Here is a 16399-nt window from a genome sequence, read left to right on the forward strand (position 1 = left end):
CTTGGAAACAATAATCTCATTGCATTTATATATGCTGTATATTTGTTATAAAACTATAGAAGATAATTTTACACCTTCAAAATTCAATTTTCTCTGAGGTGCTGGTATTTTTTCCTTAGTTATCTAAGGTGCATCAAGTATTGCTTCTTGTTGAATTTTATTTATAGTGGTCTTTACAAATCCCTTTCTACATCAGCAGTCATAACAGTATAATTTTTTCCAACTGAAAAAAAAATTGCCTTTTCTAAGCGGCCAGTTTTAAATTCCCTTCCTTTCCGGATTAAAAAATTGGAATGGTCCAAGAACTGAAAGGAAAGATTGTCTCATATCACCCTTCCCTCCTTTCAGGAGACATACTTCCTTGGTGTTACCTTATACAGTTAATTTCACGAATTGGTTTACTGGCTCTCTTCCTCAAAAGATTTAAGACATGCATTATTAATTGCTTACCAGAATGGAGATTTAAAGCCTATAAATCTGATCTGCATCAAAATGTACTTTGATGCAGTCCTATGCACAGTTATAGCCAGACAATCATGGCCTGTTCCAGCATCTGTAATTCCAGTCCTCATCTTGTTTTTTTCCTCCCTATGCCAACATTTTAAGTCCACTTCATCCAGATTGGGTGAACCAGTAATGGCGGTGGCGGGAGGCTCTGCCCACCCGCCCAGACGCCTCTGCACATGCCCAGGAGCAGCGCATGCACACAGGCGTGAACTAGTAGTAAAATAGATTGAAACCCACCACTGAACCCAGCCCTATGTGACCTGTTTTAGAGTCCTTCCCTTCCCTTCCCTTTCCTCCCAGTTCTATTAATTTAATTCCAGCTAAGTGAATACAGATTTTGGGCAAGGGGACACAATGTGGTTCTAAAATTGTATGAGTTTCCAAAATCTCCTTTTGTTTATGGATAGTATTATCTTCCTTACTCAGAGAATAAAATCACTAATTGTACATGAGATTCTGGGATAGTCAGAAAGAAATAATAGATGCCATTTAGAAGTTTGATGTCATCTTCTCCAGACTGCCACAGACAAGGAGCTATGTATTGTACATCTACATTATTCAAAGGGATATACATTTATACAGATAAGCTTTTCTCGAGATTGACAATGGTAATGAATACACAATGGGAAAAATATTCAAATAAGATTCACAGTGCCCAGCTGTAAATAACAAAGAAAATCAACATCATTTATCATCCCATCAAAGAGTTGCAAATTCCCAGAACATCTTAAAAATAGTTCTTACCTTCTTCCACATGATATCCTCCCACGTTCCATTTCTTAAAACTGGAAGGGAAAGAAAAATGTAATTTTTTCTCTTTAAAATCAAAAGTTAACATATGACAAGGACTCAGAAGGACCAGGGTTGGAGGAAAAAAGTTAATTGATTCTCTTCAAAATGCTCGATGGTGGCAGTGCGATTCACTTACCTTCCCTACCGGTTCGCAAATGGAAGCACACGCAGAAGGTTGCGCATTATGTCGGGGGGGGTGGATCCTCCCACAGCCACCGCCATTGGTTCACCTGAACCGGAGAGAACCGGCTGAATGCCACCTCTGCTCAATGGACCTGAAATCTATCTTTGTCTATCTATCTTAGTATTTTCTACTTCATGGGCAATTCAGTGATGCCTTCCTGATGTTTGAGATAGTTTAGATAAGTTTATGTGAAGTTAAGCTGGCACAGTGGTTAGAGTGCAGTACCGCAGGCTACTTCAGCTGATCACTGACTGCCAGCAGTTTGGCAGATTGAAGCTCGCCAGGCTCAAGGTTGACTCAGCCTTCCATCCTTCCGTGGTCAGTAAAATGAGGACCCCAACTGTTGGGAGCAAGAGGCTGACTCTGTAAACTGCTTAGAGAGGGCTGTAAAGCATTATGAAGCGGTATATAAGTGTAAGTGTTATTGCTATTGCATATATTGCTATTCCATAACTCCATCTTACCCAATGTGAACTCAGGGATTTTGCCATATGCTACCAACAGACCCTTTACCATGACTGTCTTTTCTTCATTGAGCTGGCAGTGAAGGACAAGGCAGCATTCTTAAGAGTACTTCTGGATAAATCTTTCATTGGTAATCAAAGCTCCTTCACAAAATTTTCCTCTTGTGTTTTGCCATTACTGTTTTCCTTTTATTTTCTTTCTTTCCACAAAACATGCATTAAGGCAAGAAAGTGGCATTGCTGCGTATTGATTTCTGATTGGCAGAATCAAGAGCCGCCTATGAGTCAGAAAGCAGTCTTTGTTACTCCATTATTGGTGTAGTAGCTAATGTATTGTGCCCTTTTCTGAGGTTAATTTGAACTTTTAAAAAAATGCTACTCAGTTTCTCCCTGCAAGTTGAGACTGTAGTTCATGAGTGGACCAATTTTTGTATTTTCAAACCTTCATTGTTAACGTTGTGCATTTTAATTAAAAAATTGCAGCCTGCAACAATATTGTAATTATTACTGCTCTCTTAGGCATGGATTGCCATGTTAAAAACCACTTAAGAGAATTGATCTGAATATACGGAAATTACTTAGAAAGTGGCATTCTATGTCATTAAATTCAATACGCCGATTCCCACAAATGAAGAGTCGATAGTGAAATTAATGGAATAGCACTAATAGCAAAATTGTCTACTTTGATAAAAGATAAAAGTTTACCTAGCTTTCTTACTATATGGGTACCACTTTTGGATTTCTTGCTTAGAAAGATATAAATGAAGTTTTGGATTTGGGATTTGATCATTAGATTTGTTATGATTGTAGAAATATTGTGTACTGGTCAGTTGGATACCCATGCTTCGCTACAGAACTATGTGATCGGGTTTGATAAATTGACAGTTAAAGCTTGAACATTAATGAGTAGTTACGATCAACCTCTCTCCCCTCCTCTCTCTCAGGCTTGCCCCACAGAAGCCTCTCCTATCCTATCCTCCTTCTCTCCCTCAGGCTGGCCCCATTGATCCTCTCCTATCCCCTTCTCTTCTTCAGCCTTGCTCCACAGAGGCCTCTCCTATCTTATCCCCTCCTCTCTCTCAGGCTTGCCCCATTGATCCTCTCCTATCCCCTTCTTTCTCTCAGGCTTGCCTCATAGAAGCCTCTCCTATGTTATCCCCTTCTCTCCCTTTCAGGTGGGGAGGGGGAGTAGAATGTCTAACTCCTTAGCATCAGAGTATTTTTCAGGTGGGGAGGGCGAGTAGAATGTTTAAATTCCCTGCCTGCAAGCCAGATGAGTAATGCGCTGGCCTCACCTATGCCCAAGTGGCAGTTGGAACAGAGCTCTTTTCAGGTGAGGAACGTCTAACTTCTTAGCATCAGAGCGTGTTAATAATAATATAAGAACTACTAATGATCTGATGGTCATTTCGAAAAATCCTTTCTTAGTGAGCACCTAGAAGCCAAGAGGAACATACATGCCAAATTCCAAGTTTGTAGGCTTTACGGTTCTGGAGATTTCATGAATATGCATGAGTGGTATTTCACTTTTATATACATAGAATACAAGACACATATATTGTACATTGTTAAGGATTATGCTTAATCTTAGGATAGGCTATTGCTATATAGTTTATTAAATTTGTATATTGTTTATACGTTTTGTTTTAATTTAAAGTAAGATTATTTGTATGTGTACTGAAGAAAGTCAGAAGTCAATTTTTCTTTGTATTCCCTCTTTTATTTTTGTTACTTTTTAACTTCTTCATCCTTTGATCTCCCCCCCTCCTTTTTTAATCTTTTGTTTTCATTACTTTGTATTTTATCTTTCTTTGAAACTTAATAAAGCCAGTCTATGTCATTAAATCAAGCGATAATTTTCAGATAAGCACAGTGCCCTGTTGTAATGCTTTAATCCAATTGATGTTATTTCTGCCCACATAAATTAGACAGAAGAGTACAATATTAAATTATGAAACTGGTGATGTTAATCACTGACTAGCGATAAATTGTTTCTCACATTCATTCATTTAGAACTGAATTACTGTAGCTATTATCCCAAAAGGTATACAGCAAACAATTCAGAAGAACATAGCTACAGGGCAGAGGCAAAACATTATTAAAACAAATCAAATCAAATCATGATATGACAAATACTTACATAATTTATAATAAAAGTCACTTAATGAAAATGAGTAGCCCTTAATGTTCATAGTAAGAAAGCAAGAGATACAACTCTCAATTCCCATTGATATTCCCATTTATAGAATTGGGAGTTTTCTCCCGATTCTTAAACTTGGCATTACATTATTTGCAGTTAGTTGTAAACAAAACATTAATAAATCCAAATATAATTGTAAAGCATTACTGGCCTTCTCTCGAGTTGCCATAAGCAGGAGTGGGAGAACTGATGGATCACCATGACCAGAAGCACATTCTATGCATACCTTTCTCAAGGCTGATTCTCAGGTTACCAGAACCAGCCAGAGAGGCGTATTTTCCACAGCCTGCGAAAGTGCTCCATTGGAGAATGTGATTTATGACACACCATGAGAGGAGTGGGGAAACAGGTTCATAGTTGGGTAGTAAACTACGTGGAGCAGAGCTGACTTCACTCGGGTACATGCTCAGATGTTGCTCCTAATAAATAACTGGATTTCTTTTGAAACTTGGCTTGAGGCTCATGAGTTCATTAGGGCAGTGTTTCTCAACCTTGGCAACTTGAAGCTGTCTGGACTTCAACTCCCAGAATTCCCCAGCCAGCGAATGCTGGCTGGGGAATTCTGGGAGTTGAAGTCCAGACATCTTCAAGTAGCCAAGGTTGAGAAACACTGCATTAGGGCATCTGTCGGAACCCTGACAATATAATTATTCCTCTAAGAAGGCTATAACTCTTCCTACCATATAATTTGTATGAGACAAACTTAAAAGGCCTTACCTATTGCTTTCTTTTTGTTCACCGTACTGTCAGCTTTATGTCTTTTCTGTTGAGAAATAAAAAAATCAAACATACATTTAGGTATATTCAAGGGTAAACTGAATGAAAGGCAGAAAGATTAAGACAAAACATAAAAGCTTTATTAGTGTTTCCAGTATGTGTTAATAGCATAGGGAAGCCAGTTTGGTTAGTACTTAAGACTAAAAGCCAGGAGACTCCCATCTTAGATATGAAAGCCAGTTACAGTCAGTCAATCTCATTCAGCCCAAACACCTCACAGGGTTGTTGTTGTTATTGTTGTTGGGAATATAAGAGGAAGGAGTATTGTATGTGTTAGCCAATTTAGGTTATTTATAAAAATAATAAAGGCAGATATAAACAAATAAATAAGCTTTTCTCTTCTATGCATTAGTATGAATCCTTCTACAGGTAATCCTCGATTTACAACAGTTCATTTAGTGGCCATTCAAAGTTACATCAGCATTAGAAAAGTCATTTATGACCATTTTTCACACTTATAACCGTTGCAGCATCCCCATGGTCACATGATCTATACTCAGGAGCTTGGCAACTGACTCATATTTATGATGGTTGAACTGTCCTGAGATCACGTGACCACCTTTTGTGACCTTCGGACAAGCAAAATCAATGGGGAAACCAGATTTACTTAACAATTGTGTTATTAATTTAACAACTGCGGTGATTCACTTAACAACTGTGCCAAGAAAGATCATAAAGTAGGACAAAACTCACTTAACAGCTATATCACTTAGCAACAGAAACATTGCTAACTATTCCACTTAGCAACAGAAACGCTGGGCTCAATTGTGCTCATAATTCGAGGATTACTTATAGTTCAAGATGGAGCACTTTTTAATTCCTGTATGCAATGATTAGCAAACACATATATTCTGGGGAAACAATCTTCAAGGTGAATGAGCCAAGGTGGCGCAGTGGTTAAATGCAGCACTGCAGGCTACTGCTAGATCAGCAGGTCAGCGGTTCAAATCTCACCGGCTCAGGGTTGACTCAGCCTTCCATCCTTCCGAGGTGGGTAAAATGAGGACCCAGATTGTTGGGGGCAATATGCTGACTCTCTGTAAACCGCTTAGAGAGGCCTGAAAGGCCTATGAAGCGGTATATAAATCTACTGCTATTGCTATTGCTATTGCTATTGCTTCAGTATTACCTGAGGAGACTTTTACTTACTTCCCTCTGCTCCCTCTTTCCCTTCCCTTCTCCTACTTCCCTTTACTCTCCATCCTAATTCAATCATATCTATATGATTCCCCAAATTGAGGGAATATATTCAGAGAAGAAACTGCCCAGCTGACATATACCAATTTATCAAGAAATTTCATAGAATGAGTAACACTGGACTTTTCACCAATATCTTTTATGCAGTCATACAGTGATATGTTCAAGGAATACACTTCGTATTAAATGTCTGTTTTCCCCCCATTGCTTAATTCTGATTCTTAGATATTCACTCATTTAGGCAGTTTATAGACTTACAGAGTTCAGCAGCATTAGGTTTTATACTCAGACCGATATTTTTTTTTATTTACTTAGTCCCATACTGTCTGCTCTGAATGGTATTATCTCTGTAGTATCTTTTATAATGAAGTTTTTCATATCAACTACTATTTGTTGTTTTAGCCACCGGATAATGTTGAGGATTGCCCCGAGGACTTTTTCCATGAAAAATGCTTGGATCGCCTTCTCTGTTGAATCATTTTCTGGGCCACACAATAGGGCAGGAAATGGTGATCTATAACCTTCCAGATGGTTTAGATAGAATCCCAATTCCCATCAATCCAAGCCAATATAATCAACCAAGGTTGATGGGAATTTTATTCCAGTAATATTTGATATTCTGATATATTGAATATCTAATATATTGAATATCTTCAGTAATATATTTTTGGCTAACTTAGCATTAAAACAATTTGTACAAGCGATGAAGAACTGTCCTTTCATTGCATTTCTGCATAGCATAGCAGAATTTCATACATAAAATTCTACAAAACTTTTCTTTATAGCATGAAACCTTTCCATATGTTGCAATATTATCTCCATGGAGTTTCGTCATAATTTTGAGCAGCCCCTAAGTGACCAGTCCTAAGTTGAGGACTACCTGTAATTATTTTCTAATCTTCAAGGTAGTACACTCCTAGTTTATCTTGTTGTATTGTTATTTTTTAAAATTAAAAATATTGTTTTACATTTTAATCTTTACTATCGCATTGTCTTAAAGTGAAACTATTAAAATGACTTGAGTAATCATGGAAATTAAGAAGTTTTATACATCTGAATGTTTCTTGCTATATTGCAAAGGGACAGACATTTCTTCCAAAATCTAAATGTATACTCACATAATCTTCTATGATTTCTTTGATGCCGGCAACTGTTAGAATTAATAGAAAGGGAACCAAGGTGGTATATCTTCCAGTTGGAGAGACTTCTGGAATTTGCTGAAAAAGAAATGTATATATTTAGAAAAGTATTGAAAGAAAGAGAATGGCAATGCTGAAGTAAAAATATATATTACAAAATAAAAATAGTGTCATGTCTTAATTTCAGCACTGAGAATAATCCCCCTTCTCTGCTGATTTATCTTGCCAAGGATCCAAAGTTGGAAAAATATGATTTGACAGAATCATTTAGGCAGAAATTTATAAAATATTTAGGATGTAAACATCCTCTATCTGCAGTTGCTCTAAGTGACCCTGTCCATACTAAGAAGTGACATTAGCCTATAATATTGGGGCCTAAGTAAAGTAATTATGTTGGATTATGTGTGATCAAGGCTCAAAGCTCTAGGCCATTTTTTTCTACAGTTAGATTTCCTGATGTTGTTAAACTGTAGCCCACATCATCCCAGCCCAGTTAGCTATCAGAAGTGAGAAGAATTCTACTTAGTAACAACTGAGGCCCCAAAATCAGGAAATACCCACACCAAAAAAGTATTAGAATGTACAGGATTGACCCCATTATTTGTTAATTAATGAGTGATTCATGATTGGCTGGGATTACTATCAAATGACTGCTGCCTCTTTATTTTCTCTAACCCATAGAATTCTAAGCTTCAGCTTTAATTGTTGAACCTATATTGGAAAATCCAAATTCCGAGTCTGCTTTTGGATAAGACTGCTGTTTCCAATATTTCTGGTTTTCGTTAGGACTGGTTTTAATTAAGATTGCTATTTCCTCCTTTGATACTGTTACGTATAAAAGGTTTAAAGGTTTCCCCTGCCCAGTGATAACTGACTGAAGGAGATAGTGCTCTCCTCTGATTCTCAGTTGAGGGATCCTGTATTGTCTGAGAGATGCTTCTGTCATCATGTGGCCTACATGAAAACACAGAATGCAGCAACCTTCCACCAAAGCACTACCTATTTATCTACTCACATTTGCATAGTTTCAAACTGCTAGGTTGGCAGGAGCTGGGGTGAAGAACAGAAGCTCACCCCATCGCAAGGCACTCGGGTCTCAAACCCGGGCTTTCCAGTTGACAAGCCATTGTGCCTTAACCGCTGAGCTATCTACCGCCCCGTTATGTATAATAGGCTAAAAACATTATCATTATACATTCAATTTACCAATACCATTATGATTCAGCATAAAATGGACAAATGATCTACATACATTAGTTGGACTACACTGAGTTCATCATGCATGATTAAAGTATATGCTTATCAGTGGTGGGATTCAAAAAAACTTACTACTGGTTCTGTTGGCGTGGCTTGGTGGGCGTGGCATGGCTTGGTGGGTGTGGCTGGGGAAGGTTACTGCAAAATCCTCATTTCCTCCCAATCAGCTGGGACTCAGGAGGCAGAGAATAGATGGCGGTGGGGCCAGTCAGAGGTGGTATTTACCGGTCCTCCGAGCTATTCAAAATTTCTGCTACTGGTTCTCCAGAACTGGTCAGAACCTGCTGAATACCACTTCTGATGCTTATGCATTGTGCAACATCATCACTGGTACAAGAGTTGGTAGTCACAGACTGCTCACCTGCTCACCTGTATTAAATTAAGCTATGCATACAGTTGTTTTACTTCAACATAGACGTACCTGCAGTAAGGCAATGAAGAGGAAGAAAGCATTTGCAGCTTTTCTAATTTGTTCATACAGGAATCGAGGTAGAAATGTCACCACGCTGTATTTAGCTGTGCTGTTTTGAGAAGCAAAATAAGAAGTTGCTTTAGAAGGTGGGAGGAGGTGAGACCATTGAGCTAAGTGATTTAGCTGTGAATTGAATCATAGCCAGTTAATTAGATGATTGCTTCAAATGAATACAATCACTTTTATTTAATGGTTGCTGTTTCTAGTATCTATATCGCCTGCTTTTACACATTCCCTCCACAGTTTTTCTGTCTTTTCAGGACTTGCCAACTCCAAGATCAGGGATTTACAAAATATCTCACTCTAAACCTACTAAATAAACAAACTAGGCCCAGGAAGAAAACAGAACACATTAGATCTAAATTGAAAATCATCACAGCAAAACCAAAGAAAACAAGTAATTTCTTTACTAGACAACCTCAACAATTCTGTGACATGTAAAGAAGAGGTTTTATTACTATCCCTTTCGAATCCTATAGATATATACTATCAGTGTTCTACTACATTAACAGTGAAATAGGGATTTGCAAATAGGGGTTTATTCCAACAGATTTTCTAATTTAGTTTTTTAAAATCTATTGTCTCAGATTTGGTTTTGTTAGTATTTGTAGTTTAATTAATAATGGATGTTTCAGATAGATAGATAGATAGATAGATAGACAGACAGACAGACAGACAGACAGACAGACAGATAGATGATAGATAGATGATAGATAGATAGATAGATAGATAGATAGATAGATAGATAGATAGATAGATATTTCCCATTCTCAAGGCAAATATATTTGCTTTGCTTCTATTATGGATGGATGATTAGAGCCAGCAGGCTTTTATTTGAAAGCAAACCACAATATTTTTTTAAAAAACCAATTGTAAAAGTAGCAAGCAAACTTCAGCACAGCGGACAGTTCTCTGTGAGATTATAACTTTCTCCTTCACGTTCTGCCTATAAAACAGCAGCTGACATCCAATTATTCTCTTTGCCACTGCCTGTAGGACCCAAACACTATATGACATAAACTGCTACCCACTGAATTTTTTTTGGTCCAAGATTGGTGCTTTTCAAAATAGAAAATCAGCTGTGATTGTTTCTGCATGTTACTAGATGATAGAAAGAACTGGTTGCACGACATCCATTATGTTTGGTTAGTGCTTTGGGAAATCAACTTGAGAAAAAACAATCCCACATTTTCAGCAAGCATTTTTAATAGAAAGCACAACTTTACTGCAATAAATCCCTGGTAACAATAGGCTGGATCCTGGTCCAAGAGCTGGCATGTTTCATCTTCCTCCACTGTAACATTGTCTTAATTATAATTTACGTATATTTTGGCCTTCTTAAAAATCGCCATTCCTAATTCTGTTTTTCATTCTCAGAAGCCTGCCTCAAGGTTGTACTGACTCCAATAACATGCTGAAAACAAGTATAAGAAAAATGAGAGCAAAATCACAAAAGACCAGTATAGATTTTTTTTAAAGAATGTAGAATGAAAAACATAGCACATCAGATATCATTTATACAGTGATGTGCGGTGAGGTTTATGGCTGGTGAGGCAGTCCTTTCCCCTGACATCCCAATGTCTAAAGTGTTTTCTTTCTTTCGCCCGAGGTCAGGCTGGGCTAGTTGCTGCCAGAGTCCCCAATGGATGACTCTGCTTAACTGTTTAAAAAAGCCTCTAAAAAAATGCCCTCTACAGGAGGAGGCAAGAGAACCACATGCCTCATCTACATAAGGAGTTTTTCGGCTTTTAACCCTTGCTTAATTCTGCTCGAGTGATCATAAAGTCAGACTAGATGAGGCACGTGGTTCTCCTGCCTCCTCCTGTAGAGGGCAATTTTTAGAGGCTTTTTTAAACAGTTAAGCACTAAGCAGAGTCATCCACTGTGACTCTGGCAGCAACTAGCTCAGCCTTTTTCCTTTTACATTTCCTTTTCTTTTCATGATGGCAGTGGTGAGGTTCTGCCTCCCCTGACTGCACGTCACTGCATTTATATATTATCAATACATAAGGCACGCCTATATTGTTCAGGAGAAATACTATATTAATCTATATTTTGCAGTACACACACAAACAAACATATCAGTTTTTGACTTATGGTGTCTACCTGGATAAGTCAATGCAGTTGATTCTATCTCTCTGTTTATGCAACCTAGAACTGCCAGAAAAGCCAACACAGTTCTAGGCTGCATAAACAGAGAGATAGAATCAAGATCACATGAAGTGTTAATACCACTTTATAACGCCTTGGTAAGGCCACAATTGGAATAATGCACCTAGTTTTGGTCGCCATGATGTAGAAAAAGATGTTGAGACACTAGAAAGAGTGCAGAGAAGAGCAACAAAGATGATTAGAGGACTGGAGACTAAAACATATGAAGAACGGTTGCAGGAACTGAGTATGTCTAGTTTAATGAAAAGAAGGACTAGGGGAGACATGATAGTAGTGTTCCAATATCTCAGGGGCTGCCACAAAAGAGTCAAACTATTCTCCAAGGCACCTGAGGGCAGAACAAGAAGCAATGGGTGGAAACTAATCAAGGAGAGAAGCAATTTAGAACTAAGGAGAAATTTCACAATTAATCAGTGGAACAACTGCCTCCAGAAGTTATAAATGCTCCAACACTGGAAGTTTTAAAGAAGATGTTGGCTAACCATTTGTCTGAAGTGCTGTAGGATTTCCTGCTTCAACAGGGGGTTGGACTAGAATACCTCCAAGGTCCCTTCCAACTCTGTTATTCTATTCTATTCTGAACTGAGTTTTCTTGGAAAGATTTTTAGAAGTGTTTTGCCACTGCTTTCTTCCTTGGGATGAGAGAGTAACTGGCCCAAAGTTACTCTTTGACTTTGTGCCCAAGATAGAATTTAAACTCATGATCTTCTGATTGCTAGCCCTCAATCACTACACCAAGTTATCTCTATAATCTTTTATGAGTCACCAAAGTCTTCCAGTTTTAAATAGCAATTACAGCAAGATACTGGGCAAAAAACATCCAGGGATACTGTACCGCACTGAAACAATTCACATGTTTTATATTAATATTTTTAAAACCTCAAAATCATTGCCATGATTCCCAAAACCAATCTAAAATGAGACAACTTGTTTGTATTAACAACTCTTAGCAAAAAAAAGAAAACCTAACACAGAATCTTTGTTTATCATTTTCCATTCTTTCTTTCATCATTTAAAACGTGTCATGCACATAAATCTAACCTCTCTGAAGTCTGTGTCTTGCATTATACTGCAAAGAAGTACAGGCTAACTTCCTTTCCCCCCCTGAAGATTTAGGACACCATGTCTTCCAACATTTTGAAGCACAAGTGCAGACAAGCTACATTTTAAATGAGAAGCACGTAAAAGAATAGTTTGTACAGGCAGATTTTAAGAAATAAGTGAAGTCCATCATGTGCGCTAAAAGAGAAAAGGTTCTTTCACAGGGGACTTTCTTCTTACTCTGTTTGCACCTGGATGTTTAAAAATATTTCCTTCCTTCCTTCTTTCTTTCCTTCCTTCCTTTCTCAGTTAGATAACTGTATTAAAAAAAGTGGTTCCACCACAAAACTGCGGATGACAAAATCACGGTCGTCGAAAGCGCGCATTTGACGTCATCACAGCGTGACTAAAACATCGCGCTGTGATCGAAAAATGTAAAAATAAAGCGAAAACCTTACCCTAACCCCCCCAAACCTAATCCTAAACCTAACCCTAAACCTAACCCTTAACCTAAGCCTAAGCCTAAATCTAACCCTAAACCTAACCCTTAACCTAACGCTAAACCTAACGCTAACCTTTAACGTAACGCTAAACGTAACCCTAACGCTCTAAACCTAACCCTAACCCTTAACCTAACCCTAACCCTAACCCTAACCCTTACCTTTATGTGAATTGGCTTGCTTTAATTTTATTGTTATTTCAATTTTTAATTTTTTTCATCGCGCTGTGATGACGTCAAATGCGCGCTTTCGTCGATCGCGCTTTTGTGGACCGCGGTTTTGATGGGTCACGAAAAAAGCAATCAGTTTAACTCTGATGGAGTGCAACTGATAAAAATAAGAAGCTTGGATATGCAGTATTACTAGCAATGAGTATACTGCAGGATATGCAGTATTACTAGCAATGAGAAACATTTTTCATTGATTCGTTTAATTCATATTTCATTCTTTTGTTTTTAGGTATCTGCAGTAGCTGTCAAAGAAACCATGCCAAGAAGAGTATTGTTTATGTCTAATTGTTTTGAACACCCCTTGCACAACCCTTTGGCAGGAAGAATTGTCTTGTATCTTGTTCATTCAGCTTCCTGACCTCTGACATACGTAAAATTTTGCACTTAACTCTGAATAAGAAAATTGATTGCTGGCAAGCAATAAAACATGAAAATATTCTACTCATTTATTTGCTCGTATTAATTAAACACCCTCACATTAGCCTATTTTTGTTATTAATGCACCATCGGAATAATGTTCCGTTTGGAAAAGCATCAGTACTCAGTGAAAGGATGACATTGTATATACACGAATGATTCCTACAATATACATAATGTTCTTCATCACACCATGCTAGAGACAATGTTATAAAATTATATCATCTGTGTCATATTCTATTAATAAAGAAGAAAAACCCGTGAAAGGAAAAGTGAAGCATAGGGTTTGCTGCTATGAGTGGTCCTAACAATGAAAATGTGTGTAGATACAGTTGTGTTGAGACAGACCAGAAAGATAACACAGTATGTAGCTTTCTTGACATCAGTGTGAAATTGGGTTGCTTTTGCCTTATTCTGGCAAAGTTTCTCTGACTTTGTCTATCCAACAATCCTGATACACCATTGTGGTCTTCCATCAAAGTAATAACCAGGTCTGATAATACTTAATTTCTCAGTGCAAACAAAATTAGCCACATGAAACTTGAGAAATATCAACAAATCTCTGTGGTCCATGGACTTCTTGCTTCTGAAAGAATCAGTCATCCCTATGTATTCTCTGTTTCAAGTATCACAGTAGTCCAAAATATTTTATTTAAAAATTATGTATTATTATATTTATATTCTGCCCATCTCATCGTTTGAGGTGACCATATTAAAATAACACATATAATAATCTTCTTTTTCATTAGATTTATATGTCTTTTTTTTCTTCATGAACCAAAGTTGGTATACATAATATTCCTACCCAATCTAACTATCCTGTTCACCTACACTAACCTATAATAAATTGTTAAATGTTAGCTAAACATATTGTATGTCAGGCCTGAAGCCAGTTCCTTTGGGGATCTTTGGCCTGCCACACTAATATTCTATTCTACCATGCTGTTTCATTAGTGGGGAATTGGGAGGGGGAATAGTAAGAAGTAGAATGTGATGTTGTCAAAATAAAATTCCTTTCTAGAATCCAAGGTCACCCTTTGTCTCTATACCTCTACACCTGTCTGGAACTGGATGGGTGGAACTGCCAGCATCGCAGTGGAAGATTGGACCATGTGATGGATTTGTGGGTGTAAGATCATGAACTCTCAACTGGGTGGGGAAAACCCAAGAAGCTCAGATTCGGGTTTCCACAGATGTGCCAACATGACTCTCTTAAGAAATTGGAACTTTGAGCAATACTTTGCCTTGGATGCTGATTTAATTTCGGATGTTATTTGGAACCCTGACATTGTCTTGACCAGGGGTGATATTCACATACTTTTCCTACCTACTAGGAGGGGTCGTACATGCATGTGCAGTGAGGAGAGATCATTGCATTATGGGTGTGGACATGTGGGCGTGCACTGTCGCATTCGGACACATGATTTCTACACGTGAGGAGAAAAAGGTTAGCCATCACTGTTATAGATGTTGATTAAACTACAATAAAGAGAATGAACCATGATGAATTGGAATGAATAACACAATTTAAGGATGACAAGTAAATAAAATACCATATTTTCCCGAAATTACGACATGTCCTGATAATAAGGCCGTGCCACATTTTTCTGGTGGGCAAAAATATAAGCCCTCCACTGACAACCCCCCACCTCTGGTCCGGCAGAGCGTCGCTCACCAACCTAGTGGTATCTTGAAGGTGCCAAGCCACGGGAACTGGGGGGGAGGCAAAGGTGATCGCGTTGCTTAGCATCTTCGGGATACTGCTAGGTTGGTGAGCGGCTCTGTGCCCAGCTGAAGAGGGGGGTTGCCAGGCGGCTTCTCTCTTGCGAGTGGGCTCCCAAAGAGCTGGGCACAGCCTCATGGGCAAAGGGCTGTGTTGCGCTGTTGCAGCAGCACAACATAGCAGCCATGAAGCGACCACACTCGACACCCGACAAACCCCCTTTCCAGCTGGACACAGCGCCATTCACTGACCATGACCATAATGCCATTCACTGACTATCACCAAGCCGTGCAAATGCCTGTTCGCCACCGCCCAGCTCCCGCGGCTTGGCACCTTTGAAATGGAAGTGAATGGCGCTTTGCACAGCTGGAGAGGGGGATTGCGCAAGTGGCTGTTCCGCTCTCGCTCATGCACCTCCCAGCCTCACGATGCCTTGGCCCAGCTCTCTCCGCAGAGGCAGGGGACCTCTGCTGCTGCCACTGCCACATGGCTTTTTCTGCAGCTTCCAAACTGAGTGTTCCACCTGTGGCCGCTCTGGCCGTACACTCTATGGTTGTACACACTCCTGGCAGCTGGCCCACAACTATAGAGCGTACCTCCATTGCCAGAAGACTCAGTCTGGAAGCCGCAGAAAAAGCCATGGAGAGCCAGGCAGTAGCCAACAGGTGCTCACGCAGCTTGGCGATACCTCTAGGTCAGTGAATGGCACTGTGCCCAGCTGGAAAGGGGGTTTGTCGGGTAGCTGTTCATGAGTGTGGTCGCTTCATGGCTGCTGTGTTGCGCTGCTGCAACAGTGCAACACAGCCATTCGCCCATGAGGCTGTGTCCAGCTCTTTGGGAGCCCGCTCACAGGGGAGCAGCTGTCTGGCAACCCCAAAACAATAAACCCTCCCCTCATAATAAGGCCCAAGCCATATTTTGTGTGTAAAAAGAAAATAAGACCCTGTCTTATTTTCGGGAAACACGGTACCTTTACATTCAATCTTTAGAAATGTATAAATTCCAATCTTAAGAAATATTTAAAACTGACATCTTAATCTGGGATTATGATTGGATGTCCATTTGTTCCAACAGGTGTATGATCTTTAAGTTGAAGAGGTACTCCCCTGCCAGCACAGCATTTGCCAAGTTTGAAAAACACTGTAGTAGGTCATTTGAAATTAATGACATCAAAACATTTTATCACAAATAGCCTACAATGTGGATTCTCAAGGAGATAACGCAACATTTGCCACATGTATCAATTGCTTACGCTCCCAAAGATATATAGAGCATGGACCTCCAGTTGGTCAAATCCTATCCCATGTGTAGTCAAGGTCTAAATTTA

General features: G+C 39.0%; 1 protein-coding gene across 1 annotated transcript in view; it reads right to left on the bottom strand.

The window, feature by feature from the left end:
* Positions 1–16399, bottom strand: part of ATP8A2 (ATPase phospholipid transporting 8A2) — a 361217-nt gene that overhangs the window by 324143 nt on the left and 20675 nt on the right. Inside the window, exons 2-5 of the mRNA XM_032219218.1 lie at positions 8939–9038; positions 7240–7338; positions 4865–4910; positions 1252–1292 (exon numbers count right to left, since the gene is read on the bottom strand). Coding sequence (XP_032075109.1) covers positions 1252–1292; positions 4865–4910; positions 7240–7338; positions 8939–9038 — 286 coding nt within the window. The remainder of the gene's footprint in view (positions 1–1251; positions 1293–4864; positions 4911–7239; positions 7339–8938; positions 9039–16399) is intronic.

Source organism: Thamnophis elegans, chromosome 6, assembly GCF_009769535.1.
Source record: "Thamnophis elegans isolate rThaEle1 chromosome 6, rThaEle1.pri, whole genome shotgun sequence".
Lineage (NCBI taxonomy): Eukaryota > Metazoa > Chordata > Lepidosauria > Squamata > Colubridae > Thamnophis > Thamnophis elegans.